Source organism: Macaca fascicularis, chromosome 11 (genome assembly GCF_037993035.2).
Source record: "Macaca fascicularis isolate 582-1 chromosome 11, T2T-MFA8v1.1".
NCBI classification, from domain to species: domain Eukaryota; kingdom Metazoa; phylum Chordata; class Mammalia; order Primates; family Cercopithecidae; genus Macaca; species Macaca fascicularis.
The window spans coordinates 96,434,256-96,451,055 of record NC_088385.1 but is presented as its reverse complement, the minus strand read 5'-3'; the positions used below and the strand labels follow the sequence as shown (position 1 = coordinate 96,451,055).

Here is a 16,800-nt window from a genome sequence, read left to right as displayed (position 1 = left end):
ATATGGTGATCATGGTATAGGATTAAGAAAAGAGTTCATATAAAGCCCAGAAGCAGATACATGTATATATGAGAACTTACAATAAAGGTGGCATTTCCGATCAGTGGGGAAATATATGGTCTATTTAATATGTAGTTAAGATAACTAAGATATTTGGAAAAATATAAAGTTGAATATTTTACCAAAAAAAATTTAGATGAATTAAACAACTAGATATTTAAAATAATCCAAGTGGTACTGCTCTTCCTCCCAGTGCATGGATAGTGTACTTAAATGGATGAAGACGATCAGTAGAGCAATTGTTTCTGCCTTTAGTATTTGAATTTGAAATGTATGCCATGGACTTAAGTAATTAAAATTCTGTGTCTATCTCCATGCCCAATACTTTCTATGAGTTTGTTCTTGGAGCCCAAGCTTGTTCAATGCGGCGCAGAGATGGTGCCCATTAGTGTAAGAGGAGGTGAACAGTTGATTGCTCTAGACTAACCTTTGTTATAATCTAATTTAACAAAGGTTAATTTAAATAAATAAGGCATACCATATATTGGGAAATATATTCATGCTTTTAAAATGTAAATAGTACAGTCTTTTTATAAGTGTATTTGCAAAATATGTCAGGCATCTTTATTGCAGTGATTCTACAACCAAAAATGTATCTAAAATAAATACTTTTTTGCAAAAACATGAAAAAGCTTTGCATTCAAAGATAGTGCTTTCAGTATAATTTGAAATGATGAGAAATTAGAAATAACCAATTTTTCCAATTTTTATTTCAAATAAAAAACCTAGTTAAATATAGTTAGATTATGATGTAACCAGTAAAAAGGGAGTGTATATGCAAGTTATGGCATGAAAATATGTTTACATGGGGGCATGGAATGCAGTGGTTGTATGTTAAAAGACCTTTGCATGAACAAAAGATGAGTCATCTATTATACACAAGATATTAAATGTAATTGTGTTTGAGTGACAAGATCTGGACTTTTAAAATTTTTTTGTATTTCTCAATTTTTAAAAATAACTTTAATGATGAAGAAAACATCATTTGAAATATATGTATGTAGGTGAGAAATATCTTTTTAGTTACAAAAGAATTTTTCTAAAAGTTAAAATTAGTATAGCCCTATGTTTTTAAAAATAATGCCCATATGGTGGGATAACTTACATTTCTTTATAGTGTTCTTAATAAAATATAAGTACAAGTTAATGTAGTAGAGAACTTTTCCAAGTCTATTGCTTTTCCAGCATTGATTTTTCGGGAGTAAATATCTGCCTATAATTTTCAGTTGTTGGTAGGATTGCAAAGTGATATTTTGACCATCTGAATTGAAAAGATTTTGTAAAATTGTGGTAAAATATATATAACAAAATTTACAAATTTAACCATTTTTATGTATACAGTTCTGTGGCATTAAGTATATTCACATTGTTGTGCAAAGAATTGCAAAGATTTTTCTCAGCTTACATTGGCTATATATAATATTAAGTTAGTTTAAATTCCCTTAAAACTGTTTTTTAAAATTTCCTAAACATTTACTAAGGACCTACTCAGTGCCAGTGTCTGGGGATAGAGCATTGAGTGAGACAGATGTGAGTTGCCTCTTTTTGCTTATATCCTATTAGAGAAGCCAGCGTGGAGTACTGAAGTATAAATGTGGATGTTGAGCCAGGCGCGGTGTCTCACGCCTGTAATCCTAACACTTTGGGAGGCTGAGGCAGGTGGATCACTTGAGGCCAGGAGTTCAAGACCAGCCTGGCCAACATGGCGAAACCCCATCTCTACTAAAAATACATAAATTAGCCAGTTATGGTGGCACATGCCTGTAATCCCAGCTACCTGGGGAAGCGGGGTAACTGAGGCATGAGAATCACTTGAACCCGGGAGGCGGAGGTCGCAGTGAGCTGAGATCCTGCCATTGCACTCCAACCTGGGCTACAGAGCGAGAGTGTATCTCTGAATGAATGAATGAATGAATGAATGAATGAATGAATGAATGAATGAATATGGTTGTGGGCAACTCCAAGAACACATCCTGGGGCGCTAGCCTACTGGTGACAGTGTTCAGGAAGGCCGCTCCTGAGGAAGTGACATTGAAGCAGAGAGCTTGACAGATGTGTAAAATCCTTTTACAGATTTTAAACTAGGTAAAGACTTGAGGACAGTGTTTAAGGCACAGGGAAACATCTGAGCAAAAGCAAGGGACCTAAGAGAAGGTGAGGAAGAGGAGGGTGATGAAGATGAAGGCACAGGAGGACGGGTCCTAGAGGGCTATGAGCATGTCACACTTCTCCCCAAAGGAAACGAGAAACCACTGAAGGGTTTTAAGCAGAAAAATGACCCAATTTTATTTAAGATTTAAAGATCACTTTGTTGCTTGTGGAGAGTGGAAGACAACAGGGCCAATTGTGGTTTGAGGAGACAGGACCCAATAATGGTCTGGAATGTAGGAAAGTAGAAGAGAAAGAAGAATCAAGCCAGATCCCCGAGTTTCTGGCTTTAGAAACCATTTTCTGAGAAAGAAAACACTGGATAAAGAGAAGGAAAAGAAGAGAACCTTCCTCTTCAAGAGAAAGAGGGTGAATTCATTTGGACAAGTTTAGAGCTGGAGGTTCTCGCAGGATATCCAAGAGGAGATGCCCAGCAAGCAGTTGTACTCATGGGTGGAGATTCCAGGAAGGAAGCCTGGGCACGTAGACGGTAAATTCCCCAACAAGTAATGTTCATGGCATGCTTCATCTTTTTACATCTTTTTCATCTGCTTTTTGTCTCTCAGCAGTTGCAGAAATGAATCCTGCTACTGTAGTCAACAGATGGTTTCTCTTCTAATGCTGACCAACACTTAAAAAAAATAAATGTTTTGCTTATTGACTTGAACTTCACCCTCAATCTGTAAGCATCAAATTCTATCAAAGCAAACTCTGAGACTGCCAAATTTTTAGTGTCTGTGAAAATTTTAGGGCTGATTCAATCCAGACTCCTTCATTATACAAATAGGAAATGGTGGCCATTATGGTTGTGAGTTTACAAGATTACATAGCTGGACAGTTGCAGAACTGTCCCTAGGATTCAAGACTTAGTATTTACTGAGCAGTCTTATTTCCACTACTTTTTACTGCTTCCTCCTAGTACTGAAGAGCTGTTGGCTTCAGAGTTCCTCTTACTAATGATTTGTGTCTTATGGGACATGAAATAGTTCCTGCCCTGTTTGGTCCCAGAGCCCTGAGTGTGTTTTTATAGAAAATGTATTCTGATGATAAGAAATAGCCAAAGGAGGCCGGGCGCGGTGGCTCAAGCCTGTAATCCCAGCACTTTGGGAGGCTGAAATGGGCGGATCACGAGGTCAGGAGATCGACACCATCCTGGCTAACCCAGTGAAACCCCATCTCTACTAAAAAATACAAAAAAACAACTAGCCAGGCGAGGTGACGGGCGCCTGTAGTCCCAGCTACTCGGGAGGCTGAGGCAGGAGAATGGCGTGAACCCGGGAGGCGGAGCTTGCAGTGAGCTGAGATAAAATTTAATTTTTTAAGAAAGTATCTATCTATCTATCTATCTATCTATCTATCTATCTATCTATCTATCTGTCAAAGGAAAATTTGATTTTTTAAGACAGTATCTATCTGTCTATCTAGCTGTCTGTCTGTCTGTCTGTCTCTCTGTCTGTCTGTCTATTGAGACAGTCTCACTCTGTCACCCAGGCTGAAGTGCAGTGGTGCGATCTTAGCTCACTGCAGCCTCCGCCTCCCGGATGCTCTTGCCTTAGTCTCCCAAGTAGCTGGGATTACAAGCATGCACCACCAGGCCCTGCTAATTTTTGCATTTTTAGCAGCAATGGGGATTCACCATATTGCCTAGGTTGGTCTCAAACTGATGGCCTCAATGATCTGCCTGCCTCGGCCTCCCACAGTACTGGGATTACAGGCATGAGCCACCACACCGGCCTTTTGAAAGCACTGTAAGACTTTTAATGGTTCATGGATGCTTTTGGTTCTGTAATGAACAAGTAACTATGACTATGAATATGGACATAAAATTTTTACATACAGTTACAGGAACTCTGTAGATTCCAAGTTAAAAAGACTCCTGTTATATAATTTGGGCTACTTTCAAGGACATGTGAATCAGTTTTACCAGAAATAAGTTCAAGAATTTCCTCATTCTAGGCTGGGCACAGTGGCCCACACCTGTAATTCTAGCACTTTGGGAGGCGAAGGCAGGAGGATTGCTTGAGCCCAGGGGTTCAAGACCAGCCTGGGCAACATGGCGAAACCCTGTCTCTACAAAAATTACAAAATTTAGCCGTGCATGGTGGCACAAGCCTGTAATCCCAGCTACTTTGGAGGCTAAAGTGGGATGATCACCTGAGCCCTGGAGGTCGAGGCTAAAATGAGCGGAGATCGCACCACTGCTTTCCAGCCTGGGTGACAGAGTGAGACCCTGTCTAGAAAAAAAAAAAAAAAAAAAAAAAAAAAGGCCGGGCGCGGTGGCTCAAGCCTGTAATCCCAGCACTTTGGGAGGCCGAGACGGGCAGATCACGAGGTCAGGAAATCGAGACCATCCTGGCTAACATGGTGAGACCCCCGTCTCTACTAAAAAAAATACAAGAAACTAGCCGGGCGAGGTGGCGGGCGCCTGTAGTCCCAGCTACTCGGGAGGCTGAGGCAGGAGAATGGCGTAAGCCTGGGAGGCGGAGCTTGCACTTGCAGTGAGCTAAGATCCGGCCACTGCACTCCAGCCTGGGCGACAGAGCGAGACTACGACTCAAAAAAAAAAAAAAAGAATTTCCTCATTCTTTTGAATGAATACCAGTAAAGTTTAAGGAATTCAGTAGTAGTTCAACTAACTTCTCATATGCCTCTCAAACTCTGGAATGTCCATGTTTGCTGATCCAGTATTCACTATTGACTAATGTAATATCCATCTTGGTGATACACTTTGTAGACGTTTTTAAAGGCAGTTGGGTGGTACTAAATTAAGAGAGTCAGAAATCTATTAATGTCTTAGAAATTTTATATCCTCTTTAAATTCTTAAAAGTCTAGTTAGATGTTATTTGAGCCCTGACAATAAAGGACTAACCTTTCCTAATCAAAGTCAGGGCAAAGAGAAGCCTGTTTTATTGGTGCTAACCTATTTTTGATGTATCTAATTAAAAATAAAAGGGAGGAGGAGGAAATAGAAATCATCATTCCCACTTTCAGCGACCTGAAATGCAAAAGAAACACATACAGAGAGCATATGCAGGATTATAATGCAGTGACCAGAGCAGGAGGAAGGCCTTAACCTCAGTCCCCTTCGTTTCTGTTAAGCTGATGGTAGAAACCTCGCCTCCTTCTGGTACCAGGTTCTTCCCAGCCACTGCCTGTACTTTAACTCATTTGAGGTTCACATCCCCTTCGTTTATTTTGCTCTGGGAAATTTCTCCCAGCTACGGCCCCTCCTGCTCAGGAGGCACTTTTAGCTGACCAAGATAATGCTTTTCCTCATTTGCAAGTTTCTTTAAAATCCTGTTTCCTCTATGGAGCTTCTGGTGACAAATTGGCACCTGTTTTGTTACAACCCTTTTTCATATCACTTTCTAAAATTATGTTTTTTGTGTGCCCTCCCTTCTCCCTAGAACAAAAGCCTCATGAGGGCAGGGATCTTGCCAGTCTCATTCACAGCTGTAGTCCTACTACTCACGGCAGTGCCCAGTGCCAGGCACTGACAAGTGCTCAGGGAATCTTTGAATGAATCAGTGGGTGAAAATCTTTCCCACAAACTCCTTAAGGACAGGGACCATGCCTGTTTTACCTACAGCTTATGGCAGCACACAGATGTTTATTCCAGGGTGGTGTATAGCCTCCTAACAGCACTGCCTCGTGGTTCCTCTCCACTTTAGAACCTTCTGTTGTTTACACAGAAGCGACACAGAACTTCCAGTGCTCCAAGTAATTTGGGCCAGTAGAAGACACTTCCTTTTTGTCAGAGACTTAAGCAGAGTGGTTCAGAGGTTTGGCTGTGGAAACAACTGCCTGATTCAAATCCGGACCCCTCTCCCCACTGACCTGATAACATTGTCAGTTACTTATCCTTTATGTGCCTCTGTTTCTTCACTGTAAATTGAGACAAGCAGTAGCACCTGTTTTACTGGGTTATGCTGAAAATTAAATGAGATGATACATGTAATGTGTTAAGAACCATTCTAGGACATATATGCTCAAGGAATATGGGTAGGATAATGATGTGATTGTGGTGGTAGTAATTTGGCTGATGTCATAGGGTAAGTACTTTTATACTTTGTTATTATCTAAACATTTCCTTTTATTAAATATTTTTCTCCATAATTGCTTTCTTGAAATGTAAGAGTTAAGTCTTCTCGTAGAAATATTCTGGTTACTTAACATAGTCACATTAAGTAATATTTTTTAAAAAGAAGCTTAGTAAGTAACACAATTTGATTCCTTGCATTAGTTTTTTACAGTTTTTTTTTTCTTTCTTTCTTTTGAGACAGAGTCTCAGTCTGTCACCTATGCTGGAGTGCAGTGGAGTGATCTCAACTCACTGTAACCTCTGCCTCCCGGGTTTGAGCAATTCTCCTGCCTTAGCTTCCTGAGTAGCTGGGATTACAGGCACCTGCCACCATGCCCCACTAATTTTTGTAATTTTTAGTAGACATGGGGTTTCACAATGTTGGCCAGACTGGTCTCGAACTCCTGACCTCAGGTGATCCGCTCACCTGGGCCTCCCAAGCTGCTGGGATTATAGGCATGAGCCACCACACCTGGCCAGATTTTTATAATTATTATGCCATGTTTATCTGAGTAGGTTTTTTTCCCCAGGGTCTATATATAAGCTTCCTCTATTTGGAGCCTTTTTATAATACTGCCTTCATATTTGAATTTTTCTCACATTTTCTGAAAGAAAATATTAATAAATTATTACTTACCGTAAAATCAGGGTAAACTGCCCAGCATGGAAAATTTTTCCTTGAAAGGTTATTTTCTTGCTTTTTTATATTTATTTTTTTCTGAGGCGAGTCTCACTGTGTCACCCAGGCTGGAGTGCAATGGCACAATCTCAGCTCACTGCAACTTCTGCCTCCTGGGTTCAGGTGATTTTCCTGCCTTAGCCTCCTGAGTAGCTGGGATTACAGGCGCCTGCCACCATGCCTGGCTATTTTAGTGGAGACAGGGTTTCACCATGTTGGCCAGGCTGGTCTCGAACTCCTGACCTCAGGTGATCCGCCTGCCTTAGCCTCCCAAAGTACTGGGATTACGAGCATGAGCCACTGCACCAAGCCTTCTTGATTTTTAAATATTATTTCACATGCTTCTGTGTGTCTTTTTTCTGTGTGAATCTTAATTATGCTTCTGTGTGTCTTTTTTCTGTGTGAATCTGTGAATGCCAGATGCAAAGTTTCTGTCACAAAGAATTTTAGGTCAGCCTTAAGAATGGGAGTAGGGAGAGAACAAAAATAAAAATCTTCAATTATATTCCACACCCTTAATTGTTGACTTATAGTAATCTTTACTCTGGGCGTAGAGGGAAACTACAAATAAAATTGAAACATAGTCTGTGACCTAAATCTGTCTTTTTTGGTTTTTGTTACTGTTAAAATATAATAAAAATACTATTCATAGTTTTCTAATAGTCTAAATTTTGTTTTTATTTTCTCTGTGGTCTCCTGCTCTTCTATTTATATTTAAAAGGCATCGTGGCCAAAAAATAAAAAAAGAACCTTGGGAAGGATCTTAAAGGAATAGACAGCATAAAAGCAGTAGACAAGATGTCTGAGGATTTTTCTCATTTGCTTTTTAATGGGGCATGTGGATGATAGGTTTCTCCATGAAGGAGCTTCTGTTCTCTTCTGTATAAATGAGTTGTCCTATTTTCAGTCCATTGGAGCTCTCTGGCCTCCCCAAGTCCAAGAAGTTACAGGCATGGGCAGTTAGGTTCTTTTGTTGGTGATGTCACTTAATTTTAATTCTCAACACACCATTCCTTTTCTTACAAAAAGTTTCACTGCAGGCTTGGTAGGATGAGTAATAAAGGCCCTCTCTTGGATCATATGGATAATGCTGTCTAGTGACAGAAATAGAGGAGAGTTCTTTTCAAAATACAAGGCACTTGGCTTAGAGTGAGTGCAGAGTTGAATCAAAACCCTAAAGCAGATGCAATAAAACAAAACTTATTTAAATAAAAGAGTAAAAGGAAAAAAGCAACTTGGTTAGTCTACATAGCATATTTTGACCTTTTAATGGTCTGTGAGTGTTGTTTGTCATGATGAAGATCTTGGCTGCAGAATATGACTTTACTGCATGGGATGGTAACAGTGGTCTCTGGTATTTAATATTTACAGCCTGATTTATTTGTGGTGTAGAGGTGAGGTGGTGACTCTCCAGAGCCTTTCACATAAAACATCTTCTTTCTTCTTCTTTCCAGATTTTCACCTGATGGAAGACTAATTGTGTCATGTAGTGAGGATAAAACTATTAAAATTTGGGATACCACAAATAAGCAATGTGTTAATAACTTCTCAGATTCCGTTGGGTAAGTACACTTTCTTTGTGCACTTATGTGGGTTAGTTTTCTAAGGAGATATTTGATTATAACAATTTAAATAAAGAAATGAGAGCAAAGAAATTGAAATATGGCTGGGTGCGGTGGCTCACGTCTGTAATCCCAGCATTTTGGGAGGCTGAGGCAGGCGGATCACCTGAGGTCAGGAGTTTGAGACTAGCCTCACCAACCTGTTGCCGCTAAAAATACAAAAATTACCTCAGCATGGTGGTGTACGCCTGTAATTCCAGCTACTTGGCAGGCTGAGGTGGGAGAATCGCTTGAACCCGGGAGGCGGAGGTTGCGGTGAGCCGAGATCGTGCCACTGCACTCCAGCCTAGGTGACAAGAGTGAGACTTCGTCTCAACAACAACAACAAGAAAAAGTAATTGAAATATTAGGTCATCTTATTCTTTCCTCCTAGATTTGCAAATTTTGTGGACTTTAACCCTAGTGGTACATGCATAGCTTCAGCAGGTTCTGATCAAACTGTGAAAGTCTGGGATGTAAGAGTGAACAAATTACTACAGCATTACCAAGGTAACAATTTTCCTAACAAAAAATTCAGTTACTGAATGGACTCCTCTTGGAAGGACTGATTCTCCTTGTTGGTGTGGTTTGGCCCTCTCTTACTTGGGGTCATGGGCTGCCTTGGAACAGGCTAGAGAATAGTATAATTAGCTCCCATCAACAGCAGGGTCTCAGAAGCCCAAGGAAAGCAGGAAGTGAAGAGACCTTAAATATGATGTGAGGGCTGGTTAAAAAAAAAAAGAAAAAAAAGAAGTTGCTATGAGATTTTCAAACTCTGGTTGTCAGCATTGCGTGAGAAGTCAGGGACAGAAATGACTGAATTCTGAATCACAGGGAGTTACGTGAGCACAAATAGGTGTTATAATTGGTAGAAAACAACTACCTACTATGCCTATGTACTGAACTAAAAGAGAAGTGAATTTTCTTGGTTTATATTGGATTTATATTAAATCCAAATTATTATTAAACATAGTAGGTTACCCAGTGTTTACCATGTAGCAGATACTGTGCCAAATCTAAACAATATTCCTAGGATGTATCATTATTATATTTTAAAGATAAGGAAATTGAGATTTAAATAGGGTAATTAACTTGCTCAAATAATCAATAGAACTACTTAGGTCTTCTTGCTTACACAGTGCATAGAAAAATTAACTTTTGATCATTGTGTTATACTGCCTCCTGTTGGAAGGATGCTGTCCCGAAACAAATTCTCAAGCATGATGATAGGACTGTGTACTTTTCAAAGGTGTCTCCACACACTTCTCCCTTTAATCCCAAGCCACTAATTGGTTATTTCCTTTAATTTGAGGCTAGGTTATATACCTTATCTGAGCTGGCAGTAATTAACTGTCAATTTTATTGGCAATATTTCCAAAGACTTTATAGTAATGTGGTCAGTAAGATTACCTTTCCTTGGCACAGTCTCATTTTTAAAGTTATTCTGGCTCTCTAACTGGAAGCTTAATGCTATGTGATGCCAAAATACTCGTTTCAAAAGTGAGCTATATAGAATTTTGGTGTTGTGGAAACAGTGTTCTTATTTGCAACCTATTGCTAATAAGGTACTGGGGTATCTTTAAAAGTAAGAATTGGGCCGGGCGCGGTGGCTCACGCCTGTAATCCCAGCACTTTGGGAGGCCGAGACGGGCGGATCACGAGGTCAGGAGATCGAGACCATCCTGGCTAACACGGTGAAACCCCGTCTCTACTAAAAAATACAAAAAACTAGCCGGGTGTGGTGGCGGGCGCCTATAGTCCCAGCTACTCGGGAGGCTGAGGCAGGAGAATGGCGGGAACCCGGGAGGCGGAGCTTGCAGTGAGCTGAGATCCGGCCACCGCACTCCAGCCTGGGTGACAGAGCGAGACTCCGTCTCAAAAAAAAAAAAAAAAAAAAAAAAAAAAAAGTAAGAATTGTTCTCTGAACTTTTTGCTTTTATTTTCTACAAATCAGTTCACAGCGGTGGAGTTAATTGCATATCATTCCATCCTTCGGGTAACTACCTCATCACAGCTTCTTCAGATGGTACCCTTAAGATTCTGGACCTCTTAGAAGGAAGGCTCATCTATACACTTCAAGGACATACGGTATTAACACTCAGATTCTTGCTTTTTATATATAAAAATATAAAATAATATATATTTTAAATTTTTGATCCATTTTTATACCCCTTTATTCTTTTTCCATACATAGCCCATATTTGCTGCTATCATAAAAATTTTTTACTCCCATGGCTGTTTTTATCCTCTGGAAGCAACTCTTAAAAATATTATTTGTGGCCAAGTGCGGTGGCTCACGCCTGTAATCCCAACACTTTGGGAGGCAGAGGCGGGTGGATCACCTGAGGTAGGAGATCGAGACCATCTTGGCCAACATGGTGAAACCCCATCTCTACTAAAATACAAAAAATTAGCCAGATGTGGTGGCATGTCTCTGTAATCCAAGCTACTTGGTTGGGAGGCTGAGGCAGGGGCATCACTTGAACCCAGGAGGGGGAGGTTGCAGTAAGCTGAGATTGTGCCACTACATTCTAGCCCAGCAACAAAGCAAGACTCTGTATCAAAAAAAAAAAAAAAAGAAAAAAAAAAGAAATATTACTACTTGTAATTCTTGTCAAAATCAATATGTATCTTTCAATGGCCATTAAATGAATCCTCTACTGCTGTCTTTATCAGTATGTTGTATAGATTGACTCGGTAAATGGTGATGGGTAAGTAGATCCCGTACTTCAGATCTTTCCTTCATGTGGAGGCTGTCCCGCTTAGCCCTGACACCCAGCCTCTCACACCGCTCCCTCACTCCTTCTGCTAATTTGCTGGTGGGTTTAGGAGAAATTGGGTAAGCACAGCCGAACACCTTCTACTCTCCTGCCTTTGCGAGTGAGCCCCTCTTCACTGTTTTTCTCAGATATTCCTTGTGGGGAGACCTGCCCTTGTCTAGTTTGCCTGTGACTCATTCTGGGCATCAGTTCTAGAAAGCCTATTTGTGTTAAACATAAAAGCCACATTCTCTTTTTACAAGCATTTATTAGAAAGAAAGGTGATATTTCAGTTCTCACATGCCATATTCCCTTGTCTTATTTCTCAAGTGGTTTAGAACCAAGTAGGTAAGAGGGGTGCCTTTTATTGAGCCTGTGCAAAGACAACCCCCCCCCACCACCGCCAGCATATAATGCATTATAGATCAATTTTTTAAATTTATTTTTTCTTTATTTTTGAGATAGAGTCTTAGTCTGCCACCCAGGCTGGAGTGCAGTGGCACAATCTCGGCTCACTGTAACCTCTGCCTCCTGGGTTCAAGCAATTCTCCTACCTTAGCCTTCTGTACAGGCACACCACCACACCCAGCTATTTTTGTTTGTTTGTTTTTTTGTTTTGTTTTGTTTTGTTTTAGTAGAGTTTTACCATGTTGGCCAGACTTGTTTTGAACTCCTGACCTCAGGTAATCTGCCTGCCTGCCTCGGCCTCCCAAAGTTCTGGGATTACAGGTGTGAGCCACTGTGCCCGGCCTAGATAAATTTTGGGGGGTATATAAACTACTCTTTTCTTCCAGAAAACATTCAAACTTCTCTGAATTTTTTAGAATGCATCCTCTTTTTTTTAAAGGTACTTCCTTTTAACAAGTATAAGTTGTTTATATCTAGAAATAGAATGAGCTTTGTGGTCTAGAAGAGTTTCTTTTTCACAGGTTCTGCCTGACTTCCTGCTTTGCATTATCATTTATTCTGGAGTGGTGTTAGGGTAAAGCAGAAATAAACACTAACCAGCTTAAATATATGCATATCCATGGATTTAGGCTGAATAAACACAACCAATAAAAGTGGCCAAGGACTGAAATATCCATGAAAAAGCTACAAAATAATAGGGAAAAAAAGATAAACACAGTCTTCAGTAGGAAAACACTACATGAAGATGGAATTTTAGTCTGGAAGTGAAGGTGTTTATGAAGCTATTAATATTATAACCTAAATCTGTGGGATAGTCTACTTGGGAAAATACAAGATGTTTTTCCTAAAACTTTTCTTGTGTAGATTAAGGACATATTAAAAACATATGGTATATATTAATATTTTTGAGATAAGAAATACTTACTCTTATCTGGACTGAAAAGTTGACCTAGAGGCTATCCACCTTGTGACTGTGCCAAGCACAGTCTTGTCTAATTCCGCAGTAACTGCTCAATTTCAGGTTTTCATTACCTCTCACCTAGATAATTACAGTAACTTCCTAACTGGCCTCCAACCAAGCATCTTACTCCAATTCATCTTTCTCACAATTGTAATACTGACTTTAATCATTCACAGCTCTCCTCCTATCTGTTCTGCTCTTTAAACTTTTAGTGGTTTATGGTTGCCTATGTGAAGGGAGAACTCAGTGAAGCCCATTGATCAGGAAATGGACTTTATGTAAATAGCCTCATTCCCATTACCCACGTATTTATCATTCAGTTTCTGCTAGTGATTGGTTGAATACAGAGTCCAAAGCCAGAAAGTCTTAACAGAAATTCTTATGAACTTACATATATACAAGCTTTTCTTGAAAGGAGAAGAAGGTTATTTTTTAAATTAATTTTTAGTACTTTTTAGTATCATTTATTTGTGCTTTAATATGATTGGGTTGATTCTTTGATTATCTTTACTCTGCCAGCATTAGTTGCTAGCAACTGATATGTTTTATCAGACTTATTGCATGAGTAGTATGCATAAATTAGGATGAGAAATTGACATCCAAAGTCTTCTTGGCCATGAGAAAGCATTACCAAGTACTTTTTTTTCTTTATCTCCGTTTATTTCTCAGGGACCTGTCTTTACTGTTTCATTTTCAAAAGGTGGAGAGCTATTTGCATCAGGAGGTGCAGACACACAGGTTTGTAAATCTTTCAGCTCCTCTTTGATTTGGTTAAGGTAAAAGAATCCTTGACCTCAGCTAAGAGTTTTATAACCAGCTAGTTTATATATGTTAAGATGGTTGGTGATGAGCTTATATTTTAATCAGTACCATGAAGTCTGCTATATCTCATAGTTGAAACAGAGCCAGTTCTAAGTTTTGGGAATTCAAATAGTTATTTTCTTTTGCTCATTTTACACTTAACTATACATGTAACTGACACTATGTGTCCACCTTCAGTAATTTTATAGCACTTTTGCTTGAATCATTGCCTAATCTTAAGCTTCTTGAGGACGGTAAATATAAGTCATTTATATAGCAAATCTGCATTTATTTGAAATAACCAAAAGCCATTCATGGCCAGATTTATTGAATAAAGTGATCAAGTCCGAAATTGGACTTTGACCAAAAAACAAAAAGAGGATTTTAAAACCAGATATTTTCTTAATATGAATTTTAAATCAGACATGAAGGCAATTCAAAATGCTAAATCTCTCCCTCAATCACACCTTAAAAAAGATATTGAGAAATAGTAACATAGTTGAAATATATATCTACCCTTTCTACTTTGGGGAACAATTCTGTATATTATGGGTTTTAAAATCAGCTCTGTTGCTTGTACATGCAAGTCAATAACTGCAACATCATTGACTTTTTTCATAGGTCTTATTATGGAGGACTAACTTCGATGAATTGCCTTATAAAGGTCTTAACAAAAGAAATCTCAAAAGATTACATTTTGATTCACCACCACATCTTCTTGATATCTACCCAAGAACACCACACCCCCATGAGGAAAAAGTTGAGACTGTAGAAGTGAGTATTTTGTGCATATTTGTCCTACATTTTGTGTACATTTTGAGGCTTTTGGTCAAGGAGGTGTTTGAAATTACTGAATATATATATATTTATATTTTATATATAAAACCTAGTGCTGCCTTAAAACAGCAGCGCTTTGATAAACAATTGTTTTCACTATAGTGTGTAATAAAGTTTTATATTTGTTTCTTGAAGGCCTAGAAATAAAGCTAAAAAATGGTGTTGATAGTAATAGGAAATGAGAAATTAAATCTAAGGCCTCTGGTGACTGTGAAGTCTGAACTAGCTTTGTATTCTAGGTGTATTTAGGGAGGTCATATGATGGCTGTCATGAGAATAAGGCTGAAGGGCAAAAATTTTTATAATGGTTATTGAAATAGGTAGCTTAAAACTTTTATAGCAAAAAGAAAATCTTATGGACAGGTAAAAGAAGAGACTTGGTGATTAAATCTAACAATTAAGACAATTTTATTGCCTGTATATATTTTACATATATAATTATCTATTAATTGTAGGTTTTTGTTGACAAATTCCCTTAGGTCCTATGAATTTAAATGTTATGATTTAAGTGTTCTTTTGTCTTCAAAGAGAGATTTATCTTTGCTAGATGCTTAGCCGATGTTAGCCTATTCTTATTTTGCATGATTCTTCTTCAGCCATTTCTCTTCTAAGAGCTGACGTCAGAAATTACCTGTTCATCTGAATTTTTATCACTGGCAGTCTCTTTACTTTTAGAGTTAGGTATTTTGAGTTCTTGAGATGTATTCCTGAGCGGCAATGCACAGTAGCCTCATTCACTGTTCATGCTGTGATTCCATGTACCCTCACCCACATCACTTCTTTCATTTCGTTTTCCTTAGTCTTGGTCTTTGCTGTTATCTCAGGCACTTCTGCTAGTCTCCAGTTGTGCATCTAAGTACATGTTTTTGTTCTTTGTTTTTTAAACTATTTTCTAGATTTTGTTTAATCCAGCCATATCTTGGGATTTCTGTCTTTGCTTTTCCTTGGTAGTGTTGACTTTCAGTTCTTGGCTATTATCTTTGTCTTTTCCAACTTCTGACAATCTTTTCAGTTCTTCTAAAGTATTAATCATGTTACCACTTCTTTGTACCACTTGCTGTGTTATCATTTTTCTTCTGTTTTAAAGAAAAAAATGTAATCTAATTTGGTTTTCACTTTTTTTGCTTCTGTTTCTAGTTATATTTCTTATCCCCTGTGATCATATAAATTCATATAAAATACATGTGAAATATATTTTAATTTAACTTGAGTATTCTTTTCTTGTATTATCCAAGTTGGTTTTATTAACTCTTGGTGTTTTTATTCTGTCATCTTGTGGCTTGGCCGGGATTGATCAGGAGGGAAATATCCATTTGGCCACTTTCCAGGGCGTTGGGTAGCAGAACTGCAGGCTGATTCCGAGACTGCTTTCCTCGTGAATTAAGTGATATTTCCATGACTCCACACTCACCTCAGCACAGAGATTCAAGCCCTTTTTTCTCTGATTTACTGTCAGCCCCAGTTCATTTCAGAGTGCTAGGCTTTCTTTAAAATGTCAAGGAGTTGCCTGAGTGGCTCTGCTCTTATGGTACAGCCAAAAAGCCATTAAACCAGCTGGGTTGTTTTGCGTTGCTGGGTCAGGATGACCCAGGCCATGCAAAGCCACTCTCAAACAAATTTTTCACATATACCCTTAAAATTTATATTAAACACTGACTTTTCTTCATCATGGAATTAGAGTTCAATTGCACTATACAAAATGCTGAACCTTGTGACTGAATTTTTTTTGTGACCTTGACATAGTCAGCCTCTGTGTACACAGTTTAAATTATCTGTAAACATGCATGGCTGCTTAAATTAAGTATAAAACATGACTGGCTTTTGTAAAACACTTTGAGGCCCTGTGATATAAAATGCCAGAAGAGTGATAGGATTCTATATGTGAACAATCAATTGTTGTAATTGTTTCTTTTTTTTTTTTTCCTTAAAAATCTCTTGGGCCAGGTGCAGTGGCTCACACCTGTAATCCCAACACTTTGGAAGGCTGAGGTGGGTGGATCATGAGGTCAGGAGTTCGAGACTAGCCTGACCAACATGGTGAAACCCCGTCTCTACTAAAAATACAAAAATTAGCTGGGCGTGGTGGTGCGTGCCTATAATCCCAGCTACTCAGGAGGCTGAGGCAGGAGAATCGCTTGAACCTGGAAGGTTGCAGTGAGCCAAGATTGTGCCACTGCACTCCAGCCTGGGCGACAGAGTGAGAATCCATCTCAAAAAAAAAAAAAAAAAAAGAGAAAAAGAAAATCTCTTATAAAAAAAGTCAAGGTTATGAACTGTCTAGACAGGGAACAACTTTAGTATTATGAATAAATAATTGTTAAGTACCAAATTGTGTTTTAAAGACTCTACTTCAAATTAATAAATATGGATCCCTCACAAAGCCAAAGACTACTTAGTTCAAAACTTTCAGTTAGAATGGAATAGTTAGAATAAAAGTTGTGCAGTGTTCATTTATCATTAGTAA

At 38.7% G+C, this 16,800-nt stretch overlaps 1 protein-coding gene across 17 annotated transcripts in view; it reads left to right on the top strand.

Moving 5' to 3' along the window:
* The window catches only part of POC1B (POC1 centriolar protein B), a 101,972-nt gene that overhangs the window by 40,707 nt on the left and 44,465 nt on the right, over nt 1–16,800 (top strand). For 12 of the 17 annotated variants that reach the window (XR_010579707.1, XR_012420479.1, XM_074007511.1 and 9 more), the window contains 5 exons: nt 8,424–8,531; nt 8,965–9,080; nt 10,525–10,658; nt 13,368–13,436; nt 14,121–14,273. Coding sequence is in view for 15 of the 17 variants with exons in the window: in XM_074007511.1 (XP_073863612.1) it covers nt 8,424–8,531; nt 8,965–9,080; nt 10,525–10,658; nt 13,368–13,436; nt 14,121–14,273 (580 nt within the window). In the remaining 2 variants the exon portion in view is untranslated. The remainder of the gene's footprint in view (nt 1–8,423; nt 8,532–8,964; nt 9,081–10,524; nt 10,659–13,367; nt 13,437–14,120; nt 14,274–16,800) is intronic. The other 5 variants (XM_074007510.1, XM_074007507.1, XM_074007504.1 and 2 more) reach the window with 1 other exon arrangement.